General features: G+C 60.9%; 1 protein-coding gene across 1 annotated transcript in view; it reads right to left on the bottom strand.

The window, feature by feature from the left end:
* Window positions 1-3481: 3481 nt before the first annotated feature.
* The window catches only part of INTS1 (integrator complex subunit 1), a 30004-nt gene continuing 9852 nt past the window's right edge, over window positions 3482-23633 (bottom strand). The window contains exons 16-47 of the mRNA XM_026011298.2: window positions 22210-22301; window positions 21966-22026; window positions 20404-20601; window positions 20011-20140; window positions 19505-19684; window positions 19216-19365; window positions 18668-18847; window positions 18480-18584; window positions 17341-17508; window positions 17147-17258; window positions 15884-16045; window positions 15035-15181; window positions 14532-14630; window positions 14175-14299; window positions 12939-13193; window positions 12239-12398; window positions 11808-11948; window positions 11275-11446; window positions 11072-11195; window positions 10251-10381; window positions 9655-9742; window positions 9333-9559; window positions 9119-9242; window positions 7801-7934; window positions 7155-7347; window positions 6394-6521; window positions 6072-6184; window positions 5537-5650; window positions 4588-4658; window positions 4207-4298; window positions 3991-4100; window positions 3482-3839 (exon numbers count right to left, since the gene is read on the bottom strand). Of these exons, the coding sequence (XP_025867083.1) occupies window positions 3724-3839; window positions 3991-4100; window positions 4207-4298; window positions 4588-4658; window positions 5537-5650; window positions 6072-6184; window positions 6394-6521; window positions 7155-7347; window positions 7801-7934; window positions 9119-9242; window positions 9333-9559; window positions 9655-9742; window positions 10251-10381; window positions 11072-11195; window positions 11275-11446; window positions 11808-11948; window positions 12239-12398; window positions 12939-13193; window positions 14175-14299; window positions 14532-14630; window positions 15035-15181; window positions 15884-16045; window positions 17147-17258; window positions 17341-17508; window positions 18480-18584; window positions 18668-18847; window positions 19216-19365; window positions 19505-19684; window positions 20011-20140; window positions 20404-20601; window positions 21966-22026; window positions 22210-22301 (4402 nt within the window). The 3' untranslated portion in view covers window positions 3482-3723. The remainder of the gene's footprint in view (window positions 3840-3990; window positions 4101-4206; window positions 4299-4587; window positions 4659-5536; window positions 5651-6071; window positions 6185-6393; window positions 6522-7154; window positions 7348-7800; window positions 7935-9118; window positions 9243-9332; window positions 9560-9654; window positions 9743-10250; window positions 10382-11071; window positions 11196-11274; window positions 11447-11807; window positions 11949-12238; window positions 12399-12938; window positions 13194-14174; window positions 14300-14531; window positions 14631-15034; window positions 15182-15883; window positions 16046-17146; window positions 17259-17340; window positions 17509-18479; window positions 18585-18667; window positions 18848-19215; window positions 19366-19504; window positions 19685-20010; window positions 20141-20403; window positions 20602-21965; window positions 22027-22209; window positions 22302-23633) is intronic.

Genomic DNA, 23633 nt, shown 5'->3' with positions numbered 1-23633 from the left:
GAAGGGAGCCGAGCAACTAGCTGCCCTTGCAGCCGGCCTGGCCTTGGCATATCCTCCTCCCCGGGCCTCTTCTCTTACAGAGGAGGGGCCACAGTCTGGCGCTGTTCTACTTTGGAGCCCGAGTGGTCCAGGCCATGCTGGCCCCTGTAACGGGGAGCTCACCACCGGCCTTTGCTGATCCTAGAACAGATGGGCAGGGACCCATCCTCAGGGGTCCTGTTGATTGTCCCCTCCCCACAGCTGGACCTTGGGGCCACTGGGCATTGGGCCCACTAGCTCTGAGGAGGATGGCCACAGTGGGGGTGCTTGGGGGATCAGATAGGCGGAGGCCAAGATCATGGGTGGGCTTTGTGGCCTCTGATCCACCCACAACCTGTTGGCCCATGGTGGGACAGCACCACCCCTCTGACTTGCGCACCTCTGCTTTCACATTTCCCCGCCCCCACATCCCGCCCCCTGCAAATTCCATGTCCGGTATCCCAAGTCCGAGGCCTGCCTGCTGGAGATGGTGCAGCAAACCCAGCTCAAATCCCAGCTCGCCATTCACTGGGTGCCAGGCCCCCACGCCGCCTGTGTAGCTTGCACCATCCCCCAGGGGTCATGGAGAGGTGTGAGTGCCATGACCGTCTGTCTCATGGGTGCCCCCACCAGAGTCACCATCATGAGCCCTGGCCCCAAGCCACCTGGGGACCAGCCAACCGAAAATCCCCTGCCACTCCCCCCCCCCGCCCCCCGCCATGTGTTTCATGTCACAAACTTGGCTCAAACAACCTTCATTTTCCTGGTGGGTAGTGAGTGCCGCCCCTTAATGATAGGGAATCTGAGGCCCAAAGACAGGATTCAGCTGCCCTAGGTCACATGCCCAGGATGGAAGCCAAGTCCAGGTCCCACCCACCACCATCCCGACATGCAAGGACCCCCTTCCCCACATCAGTCCAGCCTGGGTGGGCCTCAGAGCCAGGTGTGGAGCCCCTGTGGAACCCCCGGGTGTGAGGGCCAGGTAGGAACATCCAGGCCATAGTTCCTCCCACCCCCTGCTCCCAATCCAGGGTCCAGGGCTTCAGACTCTTAGAAACCAGACCTCATTCCCTCCCTTTGCTGCTTGGCACACCATGCCCCAGGCAAAGCCCTGTTGGAACAGTGACCCACCCCACAGCCGGGCCGCCACCCCCAGCCTAGCGTGCAACCACGGATGGCAAGAAAGCACCCAGCCCAGTGGTGCTGACCTGGCAGGGGAGAAGGGTGAGGATCCAGAAAGTCCTAACTGGGCTGAGCTCCTGGTACCTGCTGAGCCTGTGGGGCACAGACCCCATGCTCAGGCCTGGGCTGAGCAGACATGGGGAGGTCATGCACCCTGAGAGGTGAGGTGACACGGAGCAGGGGGCTCATCTGGCCCCCACATCCTCAGTCCCGTGTGCTCCTTCTCCCACAAAGCTGGGGTCTGCGGGGCATGCACACCCCCACCAGGCCCCTTCCCCCACACTCGGCATAGGCCAAGCCCCTGGGTAGCTGCGACGTCCATCCATCTCCCCATGTGAGGGGTGGCGCATCTGGTGTTCAGGGGCACAGACTCTGGCCCCGGGGGTCCCAGCATTTGCGTCTCAGCCATGTATCAACTGGAGACCCTGAGCCTGTTATTCCCTATGCTTGTTTCCTGGGGCCTAACACAGAGACCATGTCATCAGGAGCTGATGCTCGGTAGGACCGCTGGCACCGAGGTAAAAGCCAGGGGCTCAGGAGCACCAGGACAGCTGGAGCCTGCACCCCTGCTTCAAACCCTGCTGTCCCTCCACACATCTCACACAAGTGCCCAGGTTCCTTGTGGTCCTGCTGGTGACCTCCACTACTGCCACTGCGGCCAATGTGACAGTGACCACCCTGCCCCACCCACACCCACGCAGAATGCCTTGGTCTTCACTGCGCTGAGCAGGGGAGGTGGCATCTTGGGGCTGTTGGGAGTTCCCATGTCCCCCACAGGGAAGCTGGGCCCCTGCCTCTGCCCTTTCCTGTTGGGTGGTTGATGAGCGTGCTAACGCTGCTTTTGTGTGAGGAAACCAGGAGGGGAGACCAGGCCAAGGTGAACAGGGGTCCAGACTGCGTCCAGCCCTGAGCTCCCTTGGGCCTTGAACTTAGGCCCTTACGCAAGTCAGGGAGCCTGCCTCTGCCTGCTGGGACCCTTTTCATAATGCCAGGGCCAGGGGCTCCCTGCACCAGCTCTGACAAGGAGTGTACTACCCACCTGCTGGGACCCTGGGGCCCTGGGTGAGGAGGTGCCACTGTGGGGCACTGTGTCTGTGACGTGATCCTAGCAGTCAAGCCAAAGCAGCACCCCAGGAGCTCCCCAGCTCAGGGTCTCAGGGCTGCAGTGGGTGGGGGCTGGGACTCTGCCTGCAGAGAGTGGGCGTCAGGCCACTGCCATGTGCCCTAGGCTAAGCACAGAGGGGCAGGTGGGATGAGGATCTGGACACCAGGGCCCATCGTGGGGGCAGTACATGGAGGCTGACCTACCAGGACTTGGGGACCAGGGAGCAAGGGTGCCTGGGAAGGGACTTGGGAGAAGGAGTGGAGTGCTAGTCTACTTCACACTGAGAGGGGCACCACAACTGTCCCCATGCTGAGGCCAGGGCGGGGTGCAGGGGCCTCTGAAGCGAGGTGCAAGGGGCACGGGTCAGCCTGGCACACAGGCAACTGTCACCACGCCCCAGGCCCAGTCTTTCCCAGAGGCCCAGCTCAGCCTGGACCATCACGCAGGGCCAGCTGCTTTGGGCCAGTTTTTTAGCCACTGCGCCCCCTGGTGGCTCTGCTGAGCAGGAGGGGGCAGGGGAGCCTGGGGGGTGGGGGACAGTGGGGAGACCAGGGGTCCATTACCAGCCGAGCGGGTGCTGACGAAGAGCCAGTAGGAGGACAAGATAGGGTGACATCTGTGCTGCTGGGGGCATGGAGGGAGTGGGGGGCTCCCCTATCCCACCCCAGGTGAGACAAGTTAACGCTGCCTTGGGCCTGGGGTTTCATGGGAGGGGCCGACTTGGTGGGGCACTGCCCTCCCCACTACCTCCAGGCCAAGTTCTCAGGCAGGGCACCTTCACCTTCACTGGTGTACACCTGTGCCCCCATACTCCTTCAGGGGTGCCCCAGCCCTCCAGTGGATGGGATCATCCCGGGCCCTCAGCCAGTGCTCGGGGGCAATTCAGCTGGCCCCCTGCATGACGCCCACAGCCAGGGGTCCTGGGCCTGTGGCCCCTTCTGGGGTCTATGGGAACCCTGAAGGCGGCTCCACCAAGCCCCATCCAACACAGGTCCTCAGGGGCTGCCGCCTCCCTCTTCTCACACTGCCGGAGCGGGGAACCCAAGAGTGGGCCGAGTATGGACAGCAGGGAGCAGGGGCTGAGGGAGTGGGTCAGGCTAGTGCATGTGCTCCCCCTCCGGGGCCCAGCTCAACCCCCAGGTGCCTCGAGGGAGGTGAACACCAGGCAGCCAGCACTCAGAATTCAGAATGTTTCATTTAAAACCAGCTCCTTGTCACGGCTCTCTGAGACATCAGCGTCTGCTGGCGTTGGACCATGTCTCCGTCACTGTGCAGGCAGGGAGTCACCAGCTGTGGGCTCTGGGTGCTGCCCCTGCTCAGCCCTGTGGCGGCTGGGCACCCTCGCTGCCCCAGAGGAGACCAGCAGGTGACCAGCAGAGGGACCCAGGGCTGGCATGCAGTCAGGCTGCCACCCCGGCTCACATCACCGCCTCCATGTGCAGGATCCTCAGGGCCTCCGAGATCTGGACGCTGGTGTCCATCTGCCCGTACATGCCCACCAGAAAGGCCCGGTGCAGCAAGACGGCTGCATGCTCTATGGGAGAGACAGGACGGCACCCGTCCAGGCCCCAGTGAGCAGGCGGCTCTCGGAAGTGGGGCGTCTGGGCCTCCCTGAGAGTCGGGCATCGGGGAGCAAAGGCGTCCAGGGGCAGTAGGCGCTCTGGGCAGAACAGGCCGGGGCTCACCTTGGCAAAGGAGGGTGTATTCGGGCAGGTTCCTGAGGGCCGTCTGCACCACCTCGAAGTCCCGACTGCCCAGGCAGCACATAAATGTGGGCAAGAAGTCCGCTGCAAAGCTGAGAAGGCACGCACTCAGGCAGGCCCCTTTCCCAGGCCCATGCCCTCAGGTGGCAGGGCCAGGCTAGAGCTGGCGCTCTGGGGTGGTAGGGACCTTGGGCTCACCTGGGGTTGTTCTGGATGGAGCGCAGGGCCAGGCCAAAGGCCAGACTTCGGCAGGGCTCCTCAGCAGAGCTCATCAGGCGCTGCAGGTTGGTCTGCAGGGGAAGGGGTGATACTGGGGCTCCTGTTGGGAGCTCAGCCCCCTGGCCCCCAGAACTCATGACAGGACTGCAGAGAGTTGTAGGGGACCCCACTCCCCACGCCCCCACCCCCTCAGGACCCGAAGTGAGAAGCACTGGCAGTCTGCAGATTCCAGCCCAGAGCAGGGGTAGGTTTCCTGGGAGCACCTGGCACAGGGCCAGGCTCAGACTTGCGCCCCATCCCCCCAGCATGGCGCACCTCCTACAGAAGACTGATGGGCTCCCATGGCCCCAGCTCACTCACCGAGAAAAAGCCCAGGATCTCAGGTCTCCGCCGAGACATCTCATCTATGTCACTCAGAACTTCCAACAGATCTGGGATGGGCAGAGGGGCACTTGAGGGCCATGCCACAGCTGCTGGACTCAGGGCTAGACCTGTGTCCCCAGGCAGCCTCAGGGCCACAGCCTGGTGTCCCAGGTGTGGCAGAGTGAGGGCACACAGGGACCCCTTGCCAGTCCCTGCACACATTCCAACAGAAGGACCCCACGTGCTCCAGGGGTGGTGTGGCCCATCAGAATGCTGGTAAGCCCAGGAGTCCCCCAGCACCTCAAGAGGAAAAGCAGCAGGAGTCATGCTGGCTTCCCAGTGACACCAGGTCAGCAAGCCAAACTGTAGGTGCTGGCTGACCGGGAAGCTCTCAGAGGTGCAGACCCGCCCAGACCCTCGTCTAGCAGGTCTGAGGAGGCCAGGAGTATGCCCTGGAACCACCCTGTTCAGCTGCCTGTCCCTGGCCACCTGGAGCCACTCCTGCCAGGTGGCACCTGGCTCCTCATCTTTGCATAGGGATGCCGACCCCCCAGATGCACACCCTTCTAGAGGGTTGCCAGCACCACCATGTGCCCAACGGCCCAAGTCCATGCAGCTGCCCTGCTCTCTGTTCTCGTGCACAGTGGCCCTCCCCTACCAGCCCATAGTCAGGCCTCCCATGTGTAGGTGCCCCTCGGCCCCAGGGGTCCCTGATCTTCCACTGTCTCCAGCCTGCTCCCCAGTGAGCCCGCCAGCAGAGTAGCCCCTTCCAGGAGCCTCTGTCTTCCCTAAGGCCCTCTCTGCTCCTCCCATGACCAGGCAGGGATGCTGCTGTCTTCTGGAGGGCCAGGCCCCTTATCAGACCGAGGATGTCACAGGGTTACAACGGGAGCCCACCGCCCGCATGGGACTGACTGGCCTGCTGGAGTCAGGCTCCCAAACTCACCCTCAACAGTCTGGCCCCGGGAAAGCCTCTTCATGTAGGGGGCCATTTCTGCTGCCGTCAGGGGAGTGAATAGGGAGACGCTGACCAGAGGCAGGGAGCCAGCTGAGCTCTCATCTGGAAGCCGGAATTGGTGCTGTCAGGCTGGGGACAGGGATGGCCCACCCTGGGAGCACCTATCTGCCCAGGGCCCAAGGGAAGGTCTGCCCTGGCAGCACTCGACACCTAGGCTCCAGAACCTGCCTGTGAGCAAGGGCCATCCCTGCCAAGCAGCCCCCGGAATCCTACATGACCCCAGGGCTGAGCACAATGCCCGGCATGCACGGGCACTTCCACAAACATGTGGGAACAGTGAGCGCTAGAACCTGCCTGGGAGACAGCACTTTCACTCTCTCACTCCACCAAGTGTGACCTCACACACACATAGCAGTGCCCTGCCCGGCTGCAGCTGGGACACACCACAGGGACACCAGGATGGTCCTGAGGGCTGCCAGACCTGAAGCCCCTTCTTGGTAGAACCCCCTTGGGCCACACTCACCCTCACCCTCCTCGTCTAGGCCCCGGTCGGCTCTGCCATCCCTACTGGGAAGGCTCAGCCCTGCAAGGAGAGACTTGAGCATCACCAGGTCGCTGCTGTCGAATGACAGGTCACTGGGGAGAACAGATTCTCCATGAGGAAGGTACCACAGGTGAGAGGCAGACAGGGAGCCAGGTGGACGTGGGAGGAGGCCGGAAGCCCCGGGGAGCAGGTTCGTAATGGCGCGGCACTGATGCAGCCCCTTGACCAGAGCCCCTGCCACCTCTGGGTCCAGCGCTGCAGACGCCCTGCCCCCTCCACATAGACACAGACACACACTCACTGCAGCGCATCCGCATGTTTCTGCAGGAAGGAGACGGCCGCCGGGGCATTGCAGGTCACATACTTGTGGGTGAAGTGCACGAACTTGTGGATGAAGGGCGCCAGGTGGCGGGAAGACTTCCTGTAACTCTGCAAAGCACAAGCCGTGCATTCACAGCCAGAGCGCTGCCGCCCTGCCCACCCCACTTGCCTGGGAGGTCTCAGGACGGACCCGCAGATACCAGCAATGCCACCACGGTGTGCTGGCTGCGGGCACTATCTTAAGGGTCCCCAAAATGGCCTTGCCATTTGTGAGCCCCCAGGGCAGCCAGGCAGATGCCTAACTGGAACAAGCAGAGCATAACAGGAGATGGGTGACAGACCCCACAAAGGCACCGTGGCCGCAGAGAAGGCAGCACTCAGCCCCAGCTGTGGCTCGCAGCAGCCGCCTAAAGAACATGGGCTTTCCCCAGGCACACAACAGGCAGGGAGCTGGGCCTCAGGTGGGCAGCAGAAGCCACTGGAGAGGTGGTCTGGCCAGCCTCGTGACACAGGTGCCCTGGGAACTCTGAGGAGCCCATGTTAGCCTCAGGCAGAGGGCAACAAACCTGGCAGCCCAGGTCAGAAAGGTCAAGCTGGGCCAGGGCCGAGGGAGCAGAAGGGGGCCAAGGGTGGTGGGGGCTACAGGAGGGCACAGTGGGCAGAGGAGTGACAGGGGCACACGGGCTCAGGAGGGGCCCCACTGCCCAGGGTGGGCCGTCTGAAAGGCAGAGGCCCACGCACCAACAGCAGGCGGACGAAGGAGCGCAGACAGTCCCACAGCGCCCCCTGGTGCTCGTTCTGGAACACCTGAGGCTGCAGCAGCTCCAGGACCCCCAACACATGCAGGAAGAAGGTCAGGTGGTTCTGCTGGCGGAACTCCTGGAAGTTGAGGTGGGTGCGGCCGTGAAGGAGCGCGGCGATCATGGGCAGGTGCCTGGGGATAACCAAGAGTGCTCAGGGGTCGGCTCCCCCAAAAATCCAACACTCCGGCCCGACCCCACAGGAAACCCACTCTCTGGAGCACAAGAGGCAGAGCGGCCCACCCTGGCTTGCCCACACAGCCTGGGGCTCACGGACATGCCCAGCTCCAACAAGCTGCAGGGCACAGCCTGAGGGGCCGGGTACTGGGCATCCTGCCCACCCCACCTGGCTCCACATCTGTGAGGTGGTGTTTCTCCTGACCCACCTCCAGGGAGAGCCCTGGGCCTGGCTCCGGCTCAGTCAGGAAGAACCCAACAGCCATACCTGTGCCGCATGGGCTGTCCCTGTCCTATGTTCTGCACAGCAGCTTTTAGACACAGAACCTGCTCTTCAAGGAGCACCCGAGCACAGCCAGGATGTGAAGAGCCACCAGAGGGCCTGCTGGAGTGCAGCAGGGCACCGGTACCTGAGCAGCAGGATGGGGTGGGCCACAGCCAACTTCCGGCAGGCCATGTTAGCATCGGCCACTCTGTTCTCTGATGACCGGGAGTCACTGGTGTCCGCAAGGAGGGTGATGAAGCGGTGGATGAGGCCGTCCAGCTGAGGAGATGGGGGCAGTGAGGACTGGGGGCCACCTATAGCCCTGGCGTCTCATCTGTCTGCCCTACCCAGGGCCCAAGTCCACCTTGGAAGGGCCTGTGATACGGCTCACTGGGGGTGGAGAGCCCCAGGTTCCCCAAGGACCTGGAATGGCCGCACAGTGACCAGAGAAAGCTGTCCCTCTTATCCCCCCCAACTCCTGTGCTTTTGGGTGCCTGTCCAACAGGCCAAAGCCAAAGCCTCCAGAAAGCCTCACACATGGTATTCAAAGTTCACCCCTGCACAAAATAAATGCTCTCACTCGATGCCAAGGTACTGTGTTGATGGACATGTGAAACTGACATGGTGTATGAAGCATGACCTCAACTGTACAAAACAATATGTATAAAAAAACAGAAGGAAACGTCATAAAAAACCAACTTCCCTGCATTGTACTAAAAATGTCACAAGTCCTACTCGAAGCTAAACCACGGAGGTGGGTGCGGAAGGCCTGTCAGACTTGCACACCACCTCCGTATCCTCCCCAAAGCAGCGCCAGCAGATGACACACAGATCTGCACGAGCGCAAGGCTGTGCAGTCTGACGGTGCCAGTGTCTGCCGGCAGGGGTACAGGAAGCAAGCTGGTGTGACGCCCTGCAGCACTGCTGGGTCTTGGGACCACGCTGAGCCAAAGATGGCCAGTGAGAAGCATGTGTGGCGACTCCCCAGAGAGAATTCTCCAAGAAGCCCAAACTCTGAGGCAAGGGCAAGGGAGTGCAGGGAGAGGGTGCCAGGGGCACAGGGACGCTCTGGGCAGTCAGCACATGCAGCCGCCACCACTCCCCATGCCAGCTCCAGGCAGCAGGCTGTGTGTCTACAGTGCCTTATAAAGGAGAAATGGGGTGCGGGCGGAAAGCTCCTCTGCTCTGCTCCACAGCCTGAGGAGCTGCTTTAAGGAGAGAAGACTGCCTCTGGGCCCTCCAGGAGGCGCCACAGGCGAGAGGGGTGAGGGGCGCTCTGAGGTGCCCCTGAAAACGGGCCGCCCAGATGCACCAGCACCACTCATATGTCCTCCTTTGTTCTTAAATCTGAGAACTGTGTCTCTCGGCTACCTGGTTTGGGTTTCTGCACCCGCCCCAGGAGAGAACAGGGGTCAGAAGCGGTCCCGACCACCCCCTCATCAGGCCGCCCACCCTCTGCTCACCTTGCAGGTGCTGCTCCCAGTGGCACCTCCACTGTGCAGCAGGGCTTCAGGCAGCGGCACCCGCAGCTCCGGCCACTGCAGGTAGAGCTGCACCAGCAGGTCCCGGCAGCGCCTGCCCAGCACACTGCAAGACATGGGGGGTGGGGCTGCTGGGGGGTGGGGCTGCTGGGGGGACAGGGGGTGGGGGGAACGGGCAAAGGGTGGGCGCCCTCACCTGTCGCCCCACTGCTGGAGGCAGCTCGTCAGGTGCACGGTCACCTTCCTAACGCTCTCGTCATGTCCACGGCAGCAGCTGAGCAGCAAGGGCAGCCGGGCCTGGAGGAGGCTGCAGGCAGCAGCGTCCCCGTCCTGGCTCTTGGCCTCTGCCTCTGCCAGGATCAGCTCCACCAGGCCGATGAGCTCTGCCGCTTGGACCCGCAGTACCAGCTCCTCCCTCCGCTTCTGCAACCAGCCCCATCAGTCAGCACCAAGACAGACGGGACAGGCTTGCACACGCCTCACCCCACCCTGCAGGGCGGTGTGCCCCCAAGACCTGCCTGAGGGGTGCGCTGGTCCCTTCCCTGCCAGATCCGTGGAACGTGGATGCAGGCCCAGAGGAAGTCCAGAGAGGCTGAAGGGTCAAACCTGTAAAGACATGGGAGCTTTGTCTCAGTTTCCAGGCAAAAGATAAATATTAGATGCAGGAGAAAACAAAAGGTAGGACAGGCCCTGGTGCTGGAAAGTTTAGGCTGCAAGCACCACTTTCTCATACACTCTCTAGGTATGTGCCCAGGTCAGCTGTTCAAGGATACGGGCCACCCTGCCCCATCTGACCTCTCCATACCTCACATCAGCAAAACGAACATCGGTCCTGCCCACCCTCTAGGCCTGCTGGCCCCACAGCACACAGCATGGACAGCAACCATGGAGACTATCCGAGGAGTGCACATTTCACCTGCTGACCATCTGGTGGTCACCCAGAGCAGCGACACTTGGACCAGGTGGACTCTGTACCCCCAGGGTGGTAACACCTGCTGCAGGGCCCCCTCTCAGGGTAGTAGTATGCGGTGGGCTGGATCAGATAACTAGAGGGCCCCTTGATGTGGCCACCATACCACCTGGCCTGCCAGAGAGGTAGGTTCAGGGTGTTCACCTCTGCTCCCGGTTCTTGCCCAGCAGGATGCGGATACACTGGTGCAATGTGGACCAGCTGGACTGATGAGTCAGGAGGGCCAGCAGGTAGGGTCGGAAGGATGGCACCTGGGGGCCTGGATGACCTTTGCCCTGCGGAGGAAGGGCATGAGATATGGTCCCTGCTGGGCAGACTGGCTGCCTGGCCTCGAGCAGTTAGAAAGGAGAGGAAGAGGGCTGTTTCCAGAACAACCTGGAGCTCCTGCCTCAGAGCAAGTCTGGCAGCCCTGAACCACATGGGGCCCTGCTGGGGCATGCTACAGATACAGCATGTGCTGACCCAAACCAGCACCTCAGAGACAGCAAGTACACACAAATGAAGAAATGAGAAACACCCAAATCCCCAACTCCTGCTCCCAGGACCCCCAGAGTCTTATCCAAAGGTCACAGACTGGGAGTACATCGGGGGACTTGGGGACACAGAAGGGTGATCAGAGCTCTCTGAGATGCCCAGATCCTCCCCACAGGCTTCTCGGGGGACCCATCCCTAGCGAGGTACTGAGCTCCACTTTCTGCTTGGCTCACCACAGGACCTCCCATCCTTGCAGGAGGTTCAGGGCCACAAAGCATTGGTCCCCCTCCTACCCGCCTGCCTTAGCAAGTAGATCTGGCCACTGCAATAACTGGTCACAAGGGACAGGGCACCCATCCTGGCCAGTGAGAGGCCCGGGCTTCTGCTGGAACCAGTGGAAAGAGTCCACATGGAGGCTGTCCTGGGAGCCCCGTACCCAGCATGCCCAAGCTAGCATAGGCCATCAGCCCTCAGAGCAGAGCACAGCCCACCTCGTTCCGGGAGAACAGCAGCCTCTGCTGCAGGTCAGGGCAACTGCTGATCACCTCAGGGTCCAGCATCTCCAGCCAGTCGACCAGGAGCCCTGAGCAGGGTCCCAGCTGGACAGCCTCTGAACTGAAGGGAAAGTGGGGAGAGGGCTCAGAAACAACCAGTCAGGGCCACCCACAGATCGGCCATCACCCTGCCAGCTCACCTGCTGCCATCAGCTTCTGGCTCCCCTGGGACTGGGGGCTCCTTGTCTTGCAGCAGCAGGGAGCTCACCACTGCCACAGGCCTCAAGGTCGGTGAGATGGGGGCAGGGGCCAAGAGCGCAGCCAGCAGTTCCTCCAGGTGAGGCGACCCCACCTCAATCAGACCCCGGAGGACTGTAGGGAAAATGGAAAGCATGTACCGTGTCACTCCAGCCAGGGTGTCCACAGGCCAGTGAGGCCCTGCATGCCTAGGCTGGGGTGGCCCATGGTGAGCAGTGGCTCTGGGCTCTTGCCCCAGGAAAAAGGTTCAAGAGAGATTACGGGTCTGAGTCCATCATGGAGGCGGGGGCAGGGGGGTTCCCCACATGCACAAAATCCCAACAGCAGAGCCCAAGCCAGGGCTACTTTGCTGGACATGGGGCCTTCCTGGCAGACTGCCACTCCTCTCCACAGCCCTCATTTTGGGGGCATCCAGGAGGGAACCTCTGCACCAGGCAGCCAAACTGGGGAGCCTCAGTTCCTAGCCCTGAGGTACCTTTGCCGACGAGCTCAGGCTCCACACCACACTTCTCTCCTGACTTGAGGGTGGTGACTACAGCCCGGACAGTGGAGCTGACCACCTCCAAGTCCCCTCGGAATGCCAGGGCCTCAGCCAGACGCAGGAGCCCACTCCGTGCTGCAAGGAAGCACATATGTGACCCAGGGTACAGGCCTCTGCCCCTGTGACCTGCTCTGCCCAGGAAGACCCTAGGTCTCACATGCACTTCCCGCTAGGGATCCTACTTTGCTCCCCAAAGCCCTAGCTTTCCAACCCCTCAGCCACGTCCACATTGATGTCCATCTGGGGCCCACAGAGCACCAGGGCTAACACCCCTGCACTAAGGAGGCCATTGGCCCCTCTCCCCTAGCCCCAGGGAGTGGCCGCAAGCCTGAGGCCCCACCCCCCAGAAACCTGCCAGCATTCACCATCGCTGATCCTGCGGCGTGCTGAGTACTGGGCAGCAAACAGCTTGAGCTGGGCCTGCAGGGGCCCCCCTTCCCCAGCGGAGCCGTCTAGCCACTGCAGTGTCTGCATGAGCACTTTGAGGAAGAGCGATGAAAAGCCGGTATCTTGGGGCACACAGCGCTGTGGGGACAACCCGCAGCTCAGAACTGGCACAAGAGCCAGGGCAAGGCCAGAACAGAGTCTCTGGCCATCATGCTGCCCCTGATGCGCCAGGGCCTCAGACAGACCCTTTCAAACTCCAGAGCTGGTGAGATATCCTATTGTTTGAGACTCACCTTCTCACAGCTCAGGAAGAAAAATGAGATGCCCCACCATACACATGCACGTGTACAAACACTAATACGTTCACGTGTACGTGCACGCGGAATAACACACAGTACCAGACTACGAAATCCAGGGCACAGGCACAGACTGGGAACTACCCCCACTACCTCCTTCTCCTTACTGGAAACATTCCATAAACAGAGGTAGGTGTTCCGTACCCAGCTATGTAGAAGCCTATGTCCTCTGTCCATTGAGAAACCAAGGATCAAGGCCCACAGAGGGACACAGCTAGGACACTCAGCTGGGCAGAGCCTGGGATGCAAGGTGCTGGAACTCACGCAGTGGCCCTCCTGCGTGGCTCCCCACAGCCCAGAACTTTGCTGCAGACACACTCACCTGGTACTGGCAGAGCTGGCGCATCAGAGGACAGGCAAGGAAGTGGCTCCGGTGCATGGACATCACCAGGGCTCCGCTATGCGGGGAGTTGAGCAGGGTAGCAATGGCCTGCAGGAGTCGCACTGTGACACCTGACACCTCAGGGCTCCCCTGACGGACTCGTGCCAGCTCCTGGCCCAAGGCCTGCTGCAGCGCAAGAGCAGCAGGGCGGGCACTAGAGCTCTGCCACCGTGGGCCTGGGCTCAGCGGGAAGATCTGGTGCAGAAAAAGGAGCAGCATCAGGAAGGCAGGCTCAGCAGAGGTGCGACTGCTGTGCCCTGCACCTGTGCCACAACTGCTAATGCCCTGTTGGCCGGACTGTGCCAGGTGCTGCCAGCAGCGGTCTCTACTGGATGCTCAAGGAAGCACCCAGGGTGGGCGCCCAGGACTCCTGACGGGGGCCTGCATGGGGGTCCCTGCTTAGGCTGAAACTGCAGGCTAGCCCACCGCCCTGCAAACACTGGTCGCCCCAGTTACAGAACGGAGCACCAAACCCAGAGGGTGTGAGTGGGCCGTAGCATCCCAAGCACGGGCCTGGGAGTCCAGGGAAATCCAGTCAAGACAGAGTGTGTGTGCAAGCGTGTGAGCAAGAAAAGACACAAGCACTCAACAGTGAACGTCGCCGTGTGAGTAGATGAGCACCCACACGGGGACTCCAGGCTGCACATGTGTGTCCACAAGAGGTGCGGGGTCAGGAAGCGGGGCGGCAGTGGCTAGGGGGAGAATGCTAGGGAGTTTCTGTGCAACTCTCCTAAGTGCACAGAAACGACAGCTACACAACTCTGGACAGGCTGAAAGTCAGGGACCCTCCGCTTTAGAAGGCACACTGTATGGGGTATAAACGAAGCACGTTATCATCAGAGTAGGTCGGCCCTCAGGACTCCACATGCGGCCGAGGGCTCATGCCAACTGAGCCAGTCCTGCAGAGACCTGCCGCCTCCAGGCACCACCCTCAAAGCAGAACACACCTGACGACCCAAGTGGGGTGGGAGGCATGGTAACCAGCCACTTTCCCCAGTGAGGGCGCTGAGGCAGGAGGGAGGGAAGGGGCTGGTCCAGGGTCGCCCAGCTCTGACTAGGACAACAGGCTCCAGCGTGTCCCCCACGGATGTGGAGTTGTAGGATGAAGCCCCTCCCTCCCTGAGCCTGGGGGAACCCCACCTCTGGAGAGACTGTCCCAGGCAGCAGCAGCGGTACCTGCAGGAGCATGCCGGCCAGGTCATCCTCAGGGGCGAGCACTCGCACCTGGGTCACAGCCCGGGTCCGTCCCTGGCCCGAAGGCTGCTCCGGACTGCTCTTGGATTTTGGCGCCTCTGTGCTGTCTGCAGAGAAAGAGGAAGAGGCTTCAGGTGGTGACCCTTCATGGTTGGCTTAGAGCAGGAGCTTGGAACCCCCCAAGCACCCTAGCCACACTCAGGCCCGCTGAGGGCCACAAGAAGCAGGGCCTTTACATTGGGAAGTCGCACCCCGGCAGCTGACAAGTGTGTGCTCTGGGTCTGGGGAGGCCCTATGTTGCCGTGGGCTGAGCTGAGAGGCAGGGGGACAGGCTGGTACCTCGTCGTGGTGGTAGGGAGGCTGTGAGTAGGGAATGGAAGGTCTGGCCTCCGGATGCTCCTCTCTCGTGCTGAACTTCAACCAGGTGAGCCATGTAATCTGTGGGCCAGCAGCCAGTAGTTAAAACACCTGAATCTAGGAGAGCGAGTGTCCCCCCCATTCCATAGAAATCTGCTCTGGGAATACCATCCCTGCTCCCCAAACACCCCAGCTCATGGTTTCACAACCTGAGCTACAGGATCTTTCAGCAAAGGACCTGGTAGCCTTGAGTGCACCCCTGCAGCTCCTCCATCCACAAACCCCAGAGCACTTACAGACACCTGGGATGCCCGGGGTGTGCTGGGACACAGCAGCCCGGCTTCTCCTGAGTGCTCCAGGCTTGACTTCCTGCCAAGAGTGCCTGCCCTAAGTGCCCTCTGCCCCCAGACCATCCCTGTCACTCATGCAGGGCCCAAGGCGCTCGGTCAAAGAATGCAGCAGACACGTGGATCCCTGACTCTTACTCTTGTCCATGATGTTCTGCTCCAGGGTCTGGGGGTCATGAGCCACTGCCTGGTCCAGGTACTGGAGGAGTTTGCTCATGCTGGACACGGGGATGCCGAAGGACTGCACGAAGAGCAGCAGCTGCTGGGGCTCCAGGTCCTGTAGGGCTGAGGGTGACACTTGCTTGGTGACCCCTCGCTCAGTGTCCCTGGGCCCCAGGGAAGACTCCCTGCCCCAGAAGGCTCACAGCTCACTGCTCGGCTCCTAAGCTGGCTCCCCCACTCCGCCCCCTGAAGCCATGTGCAAGCCCTGTGGCTCCTTCTTTCTTGCCCCTGAGCTCCCCTAGAAATGTCACTGGCTCCCTGTGACTTAAAAGGAGTACAGGCTCCTTAGAGTGTGCTCTCCCTTTGCTTCCCAAACTAGGCCCACTGTGTACCAAACTGCTTCCCAGGCTGTCTTCCCCTGGCCAGGTGCTACTCACCTGCACTGGCCGCTGCAGGAACAGTGTTCCTCCTCAAACAGGCCACCCCCCTCCCACTCCATCCCCCAGAACCAGTGCAGAGGACCCAGCCCTTTCGTCTCCCCTCAAAACTCCCGGGACACTTTCTCTCTGGCCTTTGGCACTGCTCACTCCCATGGGGCCCCTTGGCCTCCCTGCCAGACAATGAGGGGCTGGTGCTCGGGGCCAGGGTAGCATGGTGCTCACTACAAAGCCCAGCACAGTGCCATGCCTCCCGAGACCCCCATGAGCACCTGCTGCATAACGAACGCCCCAGCGCCTATATGGCTACCAAGCTATCCCCTCCAACATGTGATAATGGGAATGCCCAGGCTTATACAAGAGGTATGAGGCCAGCCCACCCCCGTACCAGCGTCTACCAGGCGAGGGACCTCTGAGCGGATCATGCGCAGCTTCAGCCAATCGGGCAGCAGCAGGGCCTCCTCAGACGTGTCCACCAGGAAGGCTGTGGGCAGAGGCTGCTTCTCCGGGAACCAGATATCTAGCAGAGCCTGGAACTCGCCATCACCAGCTTCGGGGAGACAAGGTGGTAAGCAGCAGAATAGCTCAACAAGGCCGTCCTAACCTCTGAGGTTAGGGAGCTCCCCCCTCCCCCGCCCCCGAGGGAGTGAAGGCTGAGGCTGGAAGAGCCACATTTCCTTGCCGTGTAAGAGGGAATGGAGGCTTCACAGGACCAGGAGAGGTGGCCTGCTTTTGCTGCCAGGGGCTCTGTGTGGCTTGTGTATCTAACCCCACAATCTCTGCACCCCCATTCCAGCTGAGGGCATGCAGGTCCTAAAGCCGGCCAGTCCACCTTGAGGGATTTTTTGTGACAGTCTAGCATTCCCCGCCAGCACTTTCCCACCCCACTGCTCAGTTGAGCCAGCTCCCTTCTGCTCCCCACTCCCCAAGGCTGACATCAGGCCAGCCTCCACTCATTGCACAGGGCTCATGAACTCCTGTCCTGAGGGGCCACCTTCCAAGCAGAGCCCACACGGCACCAATCCCAGTAAGAGGCCCTGTCCCTGCCCTGCCTTCCCCTCCCAGACACAAGCACATGGCAGACCAGGTCACGGCAGCTGGCCAGGAAGGGGTGGAGGGAAGGCTGCCAGGCTGAAGAGAGCTCAGCCACCTAGAGGGATATGGATAGTCCACAGCCAGCGAGGGGAGGGCCTGTGCAGAGGAGCTGGAGCTCACAGCTCTGGGGCTCGGTGACAGCTCAACAGGCAGCCCTGTGTCTATACCTCCACTTCCAGAAACCAAGAGTTTCACCAATGGGCTAGGAGCACCTGGAGACGCAGACATGGCAAAGTGGCCTCCCAATGACACAACACCACGGGCTGGGGTGGCGAAGAGGCACCAGAGATCACAGACTTGTTAATCCATGGAGCTTTGCAGCCCCTGAGAGCTCTCCTGCCACACAGAGGATCCAGGGTGCTTTCCGCCAAACTCTCTAAGACAGGTAGACAAAGGATCCCATCTCCTCCTTACGGGGACCTGCCCAAAGCCGCAAGCAAGTGCAGGCATTCTACCTGCTATGCACCCCTACCTGGCGGGGCTGGAGCTCACAGCATGAAGAAGCCTGTTGGCACAGACCCAGGAGCTGCCCCTGGCACACCGGCAGGTCACTCACCTCGGGGTGGCCCCAGTGTCAGGAGGATGACCATGGCATGGACCACCAGTATGTGCATGGTGGCCGTCTCTCCACTGGTCCAGCGGAGGAAGACCTGGTCCTGGGACTCCGACTGCAGGAGGAAGAGGAGGGTGGCTGGGCTGTGGCAGGATGCTGGGGGCTCTACCCGGGGAGCACTCGCCCACCAGCCTTACCCAGCTGTACACCTCCTCCCCTTCCTTGCTCTTGCGCATGCGCCTCACATAGCGGGAGAAGATGGAGAGCAAGGCGACGAGCACGGCGTCCGACTCAGCACTGCAGGAGCGCTTCGAGAAGAGGTGAGACATGATGGTGGACCGCTCCACGACCAGCCGGGCCACATCCTGGGGGCAGCAAGCAGGGCCATCAGAGGGCCTCCCCTGCCAGCCTCGTCATCTTGTCTCCACGAAGCTGACAGCCAGCAGTGGCCCACCTCAAGGCCGCATCATGGGAGCTTGTGCAGCCATAGCCAGGGTCACCGAGACCCAGTGGCATGTGGTAGGTGCACCAACAGGAACGGCTGTCATAACCCACCCTGCTAGCAGAGGGGAGCATGTGCCGGCAAGGAGGGAACGCTGACCCCAGCCCGTGACCAACAGGAGCACACGCTTCTCAAGACCCATAGACAAAAGCCAACAGCCAGACACAGTCGTGCCTGGCACACAGACCAGGAGCTGTCCCATGCTGCCCATCGGAGCCAACTCGGGCCAGGGCATCAAGGCCTGGGCTGCTGTTCCCACCTGGCCCCTCAGCGAGAAGCACACACTTGGAAAAGACCCCATGTCCAGGGACCCACATCCATTCAGCCCATAGAGCCCCGGACCCACAGGACCCACATGAGGTCAGAGCCAGTGTCAGCAGACAGGACAGCTAGGTCACAAGAGAGCCGACCAGAACAACAGGGAAAGAGGAAACAGGCCACCCCCCTCACTGTGTAAGACCTGCCAGAACACACCCGGCTTGGCCAGGCACCCCATCCTATCCTCCCTGAGCCAGCGTGCCCATGGGTGCCCCAACCCCTGTCACAGCCCAAGTACCACCGCCCTCGGGGCAAAGAACGTGACAGAGCTGGCCAGGCCTTGTTAACCACAGCAGCTACACTGGCCCCAAGCACACCCAGACCCTGGCTCCCCCGATACTTGCTCTGGGCAGAAACCACGAGGAAGCAAGCACGGCACTTGCAGAGGGTTGCACTGCTGGCCCTGCTCAGCTCCTGCTCAGCCTGGGGCTGCCACCTCCGCAGCAGGGCCGGATGGCTCTGCTGTACCCCCCACGACCTCTGTCCCGGTGCAGGTCACCATCCCCATGCCCTCACCAGTGCCAAGTCACTGTGCTGGCCCTGCTCCTCCACGGGTGTATGCTGGGACAGGTAGACCAAGTAGGCGCTGATGGTCTGCGGGTCGGTCTCCATGTGAATGGCCTGGGGACGAAGGGCCGCATGAGCTCCATCTATAGGCCCACGTCCCCTGCCCCCATGCCGTCAGCAGCACCCTGCACCCCTACCTGCTGCAGTGCCAGGGCAGTGGTGGGCCTGACGCTGTCAAACAAAGGCAGCCGGGGCAGGTCGCGCAGCAGCCACTGGTAGCCCCGTAGCGCCTCAGGGTCCCCAGGGTCCTCCTCCATCGGGGGCTCCTTCTCCTCCCCATCCCGCGGACTGCCCTCCGAGAGCACCAGGGATAGGCCCTGTGGGCAGATGGGCATGTTCTCTCAAAGCCCCAGGAAGATGGGGGCTGCCTGGCCAACAAGCATGCTGCGTCCTGCCATAGATGCTTGAACTGACACAACCAGGAAGCCGCTTGAGACAGCTCCGTTAGAAAGTCGCCCAGCGTCTCACTAGACAGGGCAAGATGGCTTACAAGGTCACTGAGTCCCTCTCGGGGCCTTCCCACAGCACCTGGGGAGGGACAATGGGCAGGCAAGAAGGGGTCTGGCTCTCCCAGACATCACCCCAGCCACCACTTCAGCACCCGGTAGAATAAAAGCTTGAAAAAGGTATAAGACAGAAACTCGGGCCGGGAGGCAGAGGTGTGGGGGGCGCGAAGGGGCCTCACCTTCATGGCCAGCACCCTGGAGGCCACCTGGGAGGAGCCGAGGCGCCGCAGAAAGTAGTCCAGCACTTCACATGTGGTCTGCTCATCAGCCTTGGGGCCTAGCAGCAGGTCCTGCAGGCGGCCCAGCAGCTGCCGCTGCTTCTGCTGCCTCTGCAGGGGTGAAGGAGACCCCTGGGTGGGCCAAGGGGCCGTGGGAGGGATGCAGCACCCCAGGGGGAGGAGGGCAGGTACTGCAGGGGAGACATACTACCCTGCGGGGGGGAGCCCAGAGAGGTGGGAGGGCACCAACCTGCCTCTTCTTGGCTTTCTGCTCTTTGCTCTCACCCTCCTCCTCCTCCTCCCCAGAGGTGGCATCGTCCGCCGCGTCGTGCAGCAGGAACTCACACAGGCACTGCACAGGCAGCACGTCCAGCGAACCCTCGCTGGACTGCACCAGGTCGGCCAGCCAGGGCATGGACTGCGAGGAGGCCTGGGCCAGGTGATGCAGACACTCAGCCCCTCCCAGCATGAATCTGCCGAGTCCCCTGCCACAACCCACCTGCCTGCTGCCCCAAGCTCCTGCAGCAACAGGTCATGGCCACACTTGCATGCCGGCAGTCACCTACAGCCAAGGAGCCAAGGAGCGGCCCTGTGTCCCAGAGTGCCCTCTTCTGGTTACATACAGTCTCAATGCGAGAGACTGATGATGTCTCTGCAGGGTTCCCCCTGCCCCACCTCCCCACCTCCTGCTGATGCCTCTGCCAGCCCACCCCCACCCCACCACACCCACCGAAGCTGCAGCTGCGGGGAACTCGCCTGCCTCTGGATGATGTTGAGGAGAAAGTCTGGGTTTCGGCTCCGGCACAGCAGGTGCCCGAGACGCAGGGATTGGTTTAGACTTTTCACTTGGTCCAGAATGTGGGGGGGAGGCCTCCGAGGCGGTCCTCTGAAGGTCCCAGATGACATGAGTGTATTAGGAAGCTGTGTGTGCACAGTGTCCCCAAGCAACAGCAGCAGGTGAGGGCAGGAGGACAGCCTGTGTCCCACCTGAGTTGGCCCCCTCATGAAGGGTTGGCAGTCCCTCTGCTTCCCAGCTGCTAAGTGCACTCAGCTCATGCAGAGGGTCCTGGGGCTGCTCCTCCAGCCTTGCCCCACCAGCCCCACCACTGCCAGTTCCGGCCCGGCCCCCGGAGGGTGAGCACAACGTACTGAGGGTCCAAGCTGGTGAGCTGCGACAGGAGAAGGCTGCTGCTCTCAGTGATGGTCTGCTTGGTGGAAGCCGCTGCCAGATGGCCCTCAAACGCCAGGATCTCCTGCTTTTCTCGCTGGGAAGTCTGCAGCTCCCGATTAATCATCTCTGTCCGGGTCTCCTCATCGGTCAGGGTGCACGGAGGGTACGAGTAGTTGCTGGGGAGCAAGCAGGAGGAACATACTTTCGTGCCTGTCTGAGGCTTGCTGTTGCCACAAAGCGCACAGGGTCAAGGAGGGTTGCCACGAAGGCCCTGCATACAGCCTCAGCCACCAAGCATATCCGAGAGGCTAACCATCAGCGGGACCATCAGCAACGCTGCCAGATCTGGGGTCTAAGAGGGAGCCCCTGTGCTAGCCAAGCCACTCTCCCTCCATGGGATGGCAGGCGCACCAGCCACCTCCAGAATTTGGCCCAATGGGGGTCAGGATCCTGGACACCCGCTCATCTGGTACTCCCGGGGCCAGAATCCCCTTCCAACGGGCAGGCATCCCAGCCCACAGGGATCCATAGGCCAGCTGCTCCCAGAGGCACATGCGGCTTCGAGCGACACAAGCAGCCAGCTCCACGTGTTCTGAGATCAAACCCACTGCCTGCGATGGCCCTTCATGTCAGACCTGTCTTTAGGGCCCCAAAGTCTGCCCACTGCATCAGCCTCAGGACAGCCCTTTAGAGATACAATAGGAACAGCTGCGGCTCCAACTTTGGGCCACACACACCTGGTCCCCATTGACCCTAGCCTCACCCACATGTGTGTGTTCACACACGTCCTGTTCCCACCCACCACAGCCTCACAGGCCCCTGGTTCCCACATGCCAAATCCACACATACAAGAGTGTGCATGTGCCACGGCCTCAGGCCCTGCTCCATCTCAACCACAGCCTTCTGCGTGGTCACCCTCACTATGCCTCTCAGAAGCATGCTGGCAGATGGAGCCAGATCTCACTCCACTGACTGGCAGGCAGCACAACACAAGCACACCAGCCACCTGGGCACCAGTGCCACTGAATCAACTCTTTAGAAACAGATGACCGGCTTACAGTGGGGCACAGTCACCCAGCCCTGGCAGCAGGCATCACAGCTGTGCCTAAGCCCCACACCCACCATGTACCATAGCGGTCCCCTGTGCTGATCCTAGGCAGTGTTCACATTTACACCTGGTCCACCCAGAGTCTCCATCGTGCACCTCCATCTAGCCACACCCCCTTGCTCCTCGTGTACCACCGGCCATCCACTGACCTGCTCCCACTCTGGTCCTGGAGCACCTCGGCCACCAAGACCCTCATCTCAATCCCACCGCATCCTCAACCAGAGGAGGAGAGAGTACTAATGCTCAGCAGACCCAGAATGGACTGGACTGGGTCTTCTCTTTCGAGTTGAGAAAAGGAATCCCAAGCAGCTGCACAGCAGAGGAGATAGTTCGGAACGAGTTGGGAGCTCTGGGTCTGCTCTGCTTCCAGCATCCCCCAGACTAGGGTCTGCTCTCGGCACCCTGCCCCCAGCAGTGCACACGCTGACTTACTTGGTCATCACCATTTCCATGAGCATCTTCAGCGTGGGGTACTCCTCCCAGGCGGCCAAGCCTAGGGGAGAAGGAGATGGCAAGTGGCGGCCAGAACACAGCACTCCTGCCCTGCCTGGGGTCTCAGCCCACTACCCAGTCCCTCATCAGACTCCATTCCGAGTCCCAACAAGCAAGATGCCCCGACAGGAGGTAAAAGCAGCACCCGGCTCAGACAACTGTGAGCTGGCCAGAGGAAGCTCACCAATGTTCTCCGGGTTGAATGCTGCGACCACTAGCAGGAGGGGCCACGCCTTCCAGTAGAGGGTGGAGATGGCCAGGTTCGGAGGCTGGTACCTGAAACGCAAGGATAGTCTTGTGTGGCTTGGCCTCGGCCATGCGAGGCAGTGACGCAATTCAGTCCTGAGCAGGGTGGAATGGCTCAGAGACCAGCTGGTGACTGACCAGAGAGGGGGTCACTTCAAAGATTGAAATGCAGACACCTGCAACTCCTGAATCTGGTCGTCTGACAACACCAGCGTGCCCAGGAAGGGGGCTGTGGGCACTGCTCTGCTGCCCAGGTCCCCATTCCAGCTGAGCCCCTAAGCCAAGTTCTTTAGGTCACTAAGCCCTGGTGTCCAGTCTACAAAGTGGGAATGAGGGCAGTCATGATGGAAAACCTCAGTAAGTGCTCATTATGGGTCTATTTCTTCTTCTGAGAGAGCCAGAAACAATCCTCTATCCACCTGTGCAAATCCTAACACCGTCACTCTGATTTAAATGTCACATTTATGACACACTTAGGATCAGTGTGTAGTTCCTACAGGTAACAGAAAGTTCTAGATGCTAGAACAGAAAACCACTGTGAGAGAAGAAAGAGTTGAGAAGCCAAGTTGGAGGGATGAGCAAATGGGCTGCCACATGTGAGAGACCAGGTCGGGAAGCAGAACACACGCTAGGAACCCAGAAAGGAAACAAAGAAGTGAATCCTGGGCACAATAAATAGCACCGGAGAGGCAGAGACACTTCCGTACAAATGTACGAGAAGCAGCACAAGACTGACCCACTACAAGCTATGGATCTAAACAAACAGAGATGTCCCATGTTTGCAGACCAGAGATTTAATATCATAAACGCGGCCACACTCCCCAAACTCATCTGTAAGTTCACAGCAAAACCCATCAAAATCCCATGGGGCTTTTTTCTGAAAATTGACCGGAAAACCCACCTGTAAACAAGGGCCCAAAAAAGCCCATACAGTCTTGAGGAACAAAGTCAGAGGACTCCTACTTCCCGACTTCAGAACTCTGCACGACCCATGGGCTTGAAGAGTGCTACTGCCATGGGACAGACACACAGACCCAACGGACAGAACCGAGAGCCCCAGAAGAAAACCCATACATCATTGTCACCCGACTGCCAACCAGGGAGAGGGGACAGGCTTTTCAACATGGTGCCAAGTACAAGACCACCAGTCATTCACATGAAAGGGGACCTAAAACACTCAAGTTCTTGGGAGAACACACAAGAGAGCTCTGGGAGCCCGGGGAGGACACTGCACCCACATGGCATCAGAGAGGCACACAGGGCCACATTGTTGGCACCTCCCTGGGCAGAGCAGAGCTGAAGGCCCCCACACAAACCACGCACGGTCAACACACAGCACTGGGCCAACAGCATGTCCACCCA

This window comes from Vulpes vulpes, chromosome 3 (genome assembly GCF_048418805.1).
Source record: "Vulpes vulpes isolate BD-2025 chromosome 3, VulVul3, whole genome shotgun sequence".
Lineage (NCBI taxonomy): Eukaryota > Metazoa > Chordata > Mammalia > Carnivora > Canidae > Vulpes > Vulpes vulpes.
This window is presented reverse-complemented; position numbering and strand designations above follow the sequence as displayed.